We start from the raw sequence: 7,500 nt of genomic DNA, 5'->3' as shown, positions 1-7,500 counted from the left end.
ATTTCTTCGAGATTCGAGCAGCAACTTGTACATATTCATATTCCATCTTTTTGGAGTAAAATAAAGTCGATTATTAAACTCTAGTACTTTTAGAATTCCAGCTTTGCTTTCAGATCATATGTGCACTCCAGGCTGAGTCCTATTTATGTCGATGTTGTTCGATTAATGTTGTATGATGAGTGACTAATCACCTCAAAATGGTATTATGCCGGGATGTCTTTCGCCCTTAACATTGAATTTTAAGATTAGACATTGACATTGGAATTGAGATAGATGCTTTATTGACAGGAGTTAAAAGTCCTTTAGAGCCATTAAGCTCATGGAGCCGGAGTTTATCCCGGTTTCTAAAATGTAAAATGGAATATTGCAATTGCTTGCTACCTTTTGGATAGGATACTAGTTTATTGTACAGTACTTTCCACCAGATCTAACAGATGCAGCAACCTAATCACTTCTGGGTAGAAGCGGGGATGCGGGTGAGAGGGGGGAGGGGGTCATGAATTAATTCACCAGGTAATAGGTCAATGTCCTTTTGCGTGTGCAGCGAGTGCTCTACCAACTGAGATTTTGGGACCCCCCCCCCCCTCCCCCCCAAAAAAATTAAGTATGAGTATAAGTTGTTTTTTTTAAATGTGAATTTCCCTATTTTGATCGTTTTGACTTTAAAATCAAATTTTATTACCTTGACACCTTGTTCATTCCAGCGTAATACTAGACTGAAGTAGTGGATCACAATTTACAATTGATGTATTTTAAGTTTTAATTCTAACCAGGATCGATTTGAGGCCAATGGTGGAGGTTGTTTGCTTCGGTCCTTTTGGGGGTTTTTTATTGCTGTTTTTCCTTGTTCTTTTTTATTTGTTGTTTTTTGTTTTTTTTTTTGTTTTTTTTTGTATAAGAAAAAATGTATATATAGTTATCAAATCTGCAAATATTTGCATATAGGTTTTTGTTGATCATGGAACACTATTATTTGACGTGCTTTGCATGGTCTTTCACACATATCTATATTGATATATTCATCTCATTTCAACTTTTATAAATTAAATTCGCTCTTTTATGTCATGTCACATTATGGGAGAAATTGGGATAAATTATTTTCCCGTTTTTGTTCGTTTAAAACAAATTTTGACTCATTGAATTCGTGTGCATCTTCCATATGTAAATTCTCACAATTTGTTGTTGTTGTTGTTGTTGTTATAATTATTACCATTATTTTTATTATTATTATTATTATTATTATTATTATTATTATTATTATTATTATTTATTATTATTATTATTTGTACTATTATTATTATTATTATTATTATTATTATTATTATTATTATTATTTATTATTATTATTTGTTCAATTTTACTCTGAGAATAAAGCATTGCACTGTGATAATGGCGATTTTAGTTCAAATCCCACATTTCACAATGAATTTGCCTGAATGCCTACATGATTAGGAGGTCTCAATTTCTCATTTGCTCTCACTTTCCACACGACAGGAACAGGATCAATCCTAGTTCGAGTCGTGAATTTTCGTTGACCTTCCACATCCACCCAATCACGATTGAGTGGCTGGGTCTGTTAGATTTTGTGGATATATATATATGTATAAATTGTCGCCATAGATTCTCAACTTTGTGTTTATACATTTTTATGCATGCCACGTCTGTAAACAAATTTCCATTTTTTTGGATGAATAAAGTATATATTATTATTATTATTATTATTATTATTATTATTATTATTATTATTATTATTATTATTATTATTATTATTATTATTATTATTATTATTATTATTATTATTATTATTATTATTAATTTTTTTTTTATTTTATTTTTTATTTTTATATATTATTTTATTATTATTATTATTATTATTATTATTATATTATTATTATTATTATTATTATTTATTATTATTATTATTATTATTATTATTATTATTATTATTATTATTATTATTATTATTATTATTATTATTATTAGACAACTTTTCAACTTGGTGTTGTTTTTCGGCACATGGTCTTGACCACAACACTACCTTTGAGAGAGTGCTGCACTTCAAGATTGAAAGCCAAAAAACAAGACACACTAGTTTGGAAAAGAATCATTAATTCTTTAATAATTTCATCAAATCTTTTAACAAGAAAATAAATGTGGCATATCTAAACCCAATGCCAAAACATTAGGATGTAACAATACTCTAAAAATTGGGGTTGTTGCTAGGTGACCTTTATGAAAGTCCTAATGCATTAGCAACCTCCCTAGCAACCTTTACCGGTTTTTAAACGCATGTTTACATCACAAAGGAAATGAGAAACCAAAAATTAGAAGTGGAATAAGTAGTCTTTTGTATTTTAGTATCTTTATAATGTGCCAACTTTAACAGTAACTTTTGGAAAATGCAATGTTATTATGTTTGAGCAATGTTAATTCACAAATTTAGAAATGCTCAATTTTAACACAACAAAACATGCTTCTTGTTTGTTTGTTTTTTAAGTTGGATTTTTTTTTTCAAAATAAATCTGTAAAAAGGAAAAAAATAAATCAAATGGACTTCATTTTTTTTGTGTTCCGCAGTAATACAAAACCGTTTATATGATAACCTTCATTGGGGTCGTTTCACCCTGAAATGAAATAGAATCTTTTTGACACTGTAGGTGGCAGATTTGAGATAAAGCAAGATTAATTTTGGTTCTAATGATGGACAAGAGATGGGTTGTATGTTTAAAAAAAAAATATTTGTCAGAGCTGTCACTTCTAATTTCACACGAACATCCTATATCAGTTCTTGCAAAGATCCATTTATTTTAATTACTAAGAATAGATTAATGTTTTATTTTGCATTCTTATCTTTAGGTGGCGGTGACCGCCTGCCAAGCCGAGGGGAATCTCCTCCCATGTCCGATGGGGGGATGTCTGAAGACCCGTCATTGGATCAGTATGAAGACAGTACCAGAGGTGGGATCCCAGGAGGTGGTGCTGGTGTAATGGGTGGCGTTATGGGACCTCCCATGGGGGGTCCAGGGGTCGGTCTTGGAGGTGCTGGAAAGCCAGGATCTGGTCCGGTGCGTAAAGCTAATGATTGTGGTTTTAATTTCTCTTTTTTTCTTTTCTCCTTTTAGCATTTTCAAATTGTATTCTTATCATTAACTCTACTTTGAATTTGGTTTATTCAACTTTTTTTCCTGTTTTAATTTTCCCCTACAAAAATTGAATTACATAGAAATTTCTCATTTGAAAAAAAAATAAAAGACTGCACTTGATTTTGCTTTATTTAAACTTTGCATATTTGATATTGAAATAATGTCTTGAAGATTTGATTGTGTCTTTTATACTTCTGATGATGTGATATGTTATATAGTATGTTTTAAAGTTTTGAAAATTTTGAAAAAGAAGAAACAACCTTAATTTTGCTTGTGATAAATTATTTTTATATGGTTTGATGACATAATGATTGGTTTAGTTTTACTGTATCGCATTTTATTGTCCATTAACACCTTTTTCAGCAAGGAAAACAACAATTTCAATCAGATGAGGATGATGAGGACTCAGAGGATGATGATGAAGATGATGACGATGACGATGATGATGATGACGAGCACCCACAGATTGAAGGGTTTGATTAATTTTTCAGTCGACTTTTTTTTAGAGAAAGACAGAGAGAGAGAGAGAGAGAGAGAGAGAGAGGGGGGGGGGGGGGTAAGGGGCTGACATGCAATGGTTTGGGTCTATTTTTCTGTTTATTTATTTTATTTTTTTAAAAATTGATTTGTCTTTTTGGACGGGGAAGGAAGGGGGGGGGGGGGGGGGGGGGTCGGTGTTCAAATCAAGCAATAATCTAATAATCTTCGAATTTTCGAGGGTTTTTAAAAAATTGCTCTTTATTGAATTAAAGGCCGAAAATGAATTTATATATTTTAACACATGAATTCTAATCCTGGAGTAAAAGATGTGTTGTCAGGTATTTTTCCTTTCCTGATATTTAATATGATTTTTCTTCTGAATGGGATATCATATCATTGACTGTATAGAATGTTTGGTGGTAAAGTAGACACAATGCAATTCCTTCTATAATCTTCACATCTGGATCTGGATCTGGATTTGGAGAAATGAATTGCACGTGGCTATTTATTTGTGCCCATTGTCGCAATGGTACAGAAAGAGTAAGGAGCACGTATATTCCGACATACAAATTCTGATGAACAATTTCCGACACATATTCCAGGAAAATAAAAAGGATCGTTAGACCTAACGTTTGTGCCTAACGATATGTTAGATCTGTTTAAACTTGTCTTGTCTACTACATTGTCTTTGCTTCATGCATAGTAGTAGTCGTAGTAGTAGTAGCGTATGGCTACATCTCCAGCCAGTTTTTAAATTCGTCACCACAGTTGAGGGCAGCCTCGAAACCTCCCGCCAATCAGTGTAAGATTTTTGGACTGCTGTCTCTGGCCTTCCCTGACAGTGGGGACAGTCGGCTGACTCCCTCAGGCCCCATATCGATGCATCTTTGCAGCAGTCCTGCCATGGCCTGTCAGTAGCCGGTTTAAGGCGAATTACTGTTTTTGATTGCCATTCCTGAAGCCTGGTATAAATTACGTTGGGTCTTTGATTACCTCACCTCCCTCGGGGATGGTATTTGTCCAATATTTAGTGGTATTAATATCGAGAAGCCTCCTAATAGCAGTGACAGATCTAAGATAAAAATTGCTGAATCTAGTTACATTACTGACATGGGCAGACATGTTTATAATTTAGCGTCAACTATAACTCCTAAGTTTCTCACAGGATCCATAGTGTTGGGAATTAAATAATCAGATAGATTTAGGTTTACCGCGGAAAGGTCCATGTAGCCACATATTCAGACTTTTTAATTCTGTTTTTTTTAGCATTCTATGCTGAATTTTCTCAAAGTTTTGTCATCCATTATGTCTCCAGTGCATATGACCCAGCTGAGTTTGAAAATCTGTCAGTGACGGCAGAAATCAAAGAGATGTTTCAGTATATCACAAGGTACGTTACTCTATAAGAAATAACTATAGATAAAAGATACACAATGTACATTGAGCATTTTATTTCTCTCTATTTAATGTAATGATAATAAGTCATCCAAGCTAGAGCACAGGATATGGTGCCTGTAATTATTTGCTTTTACATTTTTTTTTCTCCACCATGTTCGAGTCATGCTCTATATGTTGAGTACTTAAAAGGCACTTTTCGAATATTTTCTCATTGTACTTGGTTTTCTGGCCAGTAACAGCATTATCTCTGTCAAAAATCATTGTAATAGCATGTCTCATCATACACATGTGGTGCTGTTGTCTAGGCACTCCTTGTAAAGTCATTTTAATGCACTAAGTGGATATTGTATAATATGAAAGTCCATGTTTCTTTAAGTATTTCATGACTACACCCCAAATTGAAATATACCTCATCTTACAAGTTAGGTGTTGCTTTTGGTTCTGGACCCCTTGCTTTGAGACCATTTACTGGAAATTGCACTATATGAAAGTTCAAGTCTCTTTATTTTATTTCCTCTATGCCAGATACACTCCCTAGAATTAGACAACAAACTAAAACCTTTTGACCACATTAGCTGGATACATAAAAGCTCAAGTTTCTTTAGGTTTTTGTTTGTTTTTTGTTTTTTTGTTGTTTTTTTTTTTTGATTGAACAACAAATTACTATTTTTTTAGCACATTGATATGATATTGGCTATATAAAAACTGAAGTTTCCCCATACCAGATACACTCCGTAGGCCATAGAATTAAACAAAAAATGAACACCTTTGAGAACATTAATTGGATATTGGCTATATAAAAGCTGACGTTTCATTGGTTTGTTTGTTTCAAATTTTCCTCCAAACATGCTCGGAATGATCACACCATCCAAGGCCATAGAATTAGACGAATGACAATATTAAAGCCTTTTATACCAGATACATCACGGTGTTTGCGTGACATTGATGCATTCTCATCAAAGGTGAAGGCCTGCACACCCCTTATAGTAGGCATTGCTTCAACCAACACATTCTCAATAATAAATGACATTTATATAGGGCTTTACCCCGTTGTCACAGGCTCTAAGCGCTTTACAGTGATATAAAACAAAACATATTACAGTAAGACAAGTTTGGTGGAAACGTGATACGAATTCAATTTAACAACCACAAAATATGAAAATAGTATTGCAACATTATGACGTAAAAAGATAAAACTTTAAGCGAGATTTGAACGTTGTCAACGAATCCAAGCATCTCGCGTGTGATGGGAGAGAGTTCCAAAAATGGGGGGCTGAAAATTGAAAAGATTGTTCACCTATTTTACGCAATGAAGTGGTCCTGTCAAAAAGTTCAATACTGAGTTGCTGTAAGTTGTGGACTGTAAAAGTATGGATAAGAAATGAATAAAATAGCTTCAAGAAAAGAGCAAATTTTTTAACACAGAATGTTTTATACTAAAAATAAGCTTCATTGAGCGATGAGCGTATTGCACTTTGCAACCTTTATGTGCTAGAGGCCCAGCACATCCATCTTTGGCGTTGATTTTCTTGTTCGAGTTTCATCTCGTAGACAGTTTGCCATCCAAGGCTGCAGACATTGTCCATTATCTGTCTCTGGTGGTTTGTGAGAGGAGGGGAGGGGGGGGAGGGTGGGTGGTGGTTGGAGGTAGGGCAGACAACAACCTGGTGGCAGAAGTGATTTGAGCAAGTTAGAATATAGCAATATGGTTTGGGACTCACATCACTGTACACATATCAAACAAATTGAATTGATTATACGTAAGGCTCTTAAATTTGTAAATCAAAATTTCAAAAATAAAGGAAGAGATAAAGCTGTTGAATCAATCCTAGAGACATCATGGAGGTGAGATGAAAAAAGCTACAAAGACATAAACCATGAAGTCAAGTTACCATTAGAGGGCTTATCATAGAATAAAAGAAAACCATCAAAATTTATGTTGCCACTTCAATCAGTTTTCTTCACTTCGATTTAGATTGCACGACCAGATGGCAAACCCGATACCTTGGGCCTGACTGTACTGGATGAACCCTGTGCCAAACAGAGTGATCCCACTGTCCTTGACCTTCAGCTGAGGGCAATCTCCAAACAGACCACGCCAAAACAGTTGGTAAGAATTCCTACAGCTTACACTCTCTGGATTGAGTTTATAGTGATTCAGTAATTAGTAATTATGCCCTTCCGCCACGACACCATACGATATCCTCGCCTAGACATTCCATGAAGGAATCTAGATATTTCATCAAACAAGATGTCTGATGTCAACAGGAATCACCCATGTTGTAAAATGATAATCTGGAGAGCTTTGAATTTTGACTTTCTTTCCTCTTCCCTTATGTTCCCTTATGTTATATTAATGAACTCCTTTTGGATATCTGGTCACCCCAATGTAATACTATATCGAGGCCTTGGGCCACATATTGTACATGATGATAAGATTATTCCCCCCCCCCCCTCTCCCTCCAATTTTCAATCCTTC

General features: G+C 34.2%; 1 protein-coding gene across 1 annotated transcript in view; it reads left to right on the top strand.

Moving 5' to 3' along the window:
* Nucleotides 1-7,500, top strand: part of LOC144959732 (intraflagellar transport protein 46 homolog) — a gene marked incomplete at its 5' end in the record, with an annotated part of 17,041 nt that overhangs the window by 3,460 nt on the left and 6,081 nt on the right. The window contains 6 exon segments of the mRNA XM_078892429.1: nt 2,857-3,065; nt 3,507-3,616; nt 4,939-5,013; nt 5,747-5,779; nt 5,920-5,983; nt 6,997-7,131. Of these exon segments, the coding sequence (XP_078748555.1) occupies nt 2,857-3,065; nt 3,507-3,616; nt 4,939-5,013; nt 5,747-5,779; nt 5,920-5,983; nt 6,997-7,131 (626 nt within the window).

This window comes from Berghia stephanieae, chromosome 14, assembly GCF_034508935.2.
Source record: "Berghia stephanieae isolate SIO BIC M18660-M18661 chromosome 14, UCSD_Bste_1.3, whole genome shotgun sequence".
NCBI classification, from domain to species: Eukaryota; Metazoa; Mollusca; class Gastropoda; order Nudibranchia; family Aeolidiidae; genus Berghia; species Berghia stephanieae.
This window is presented reverse-complemented; position numbering and strand designations above follow the sequence as displayed.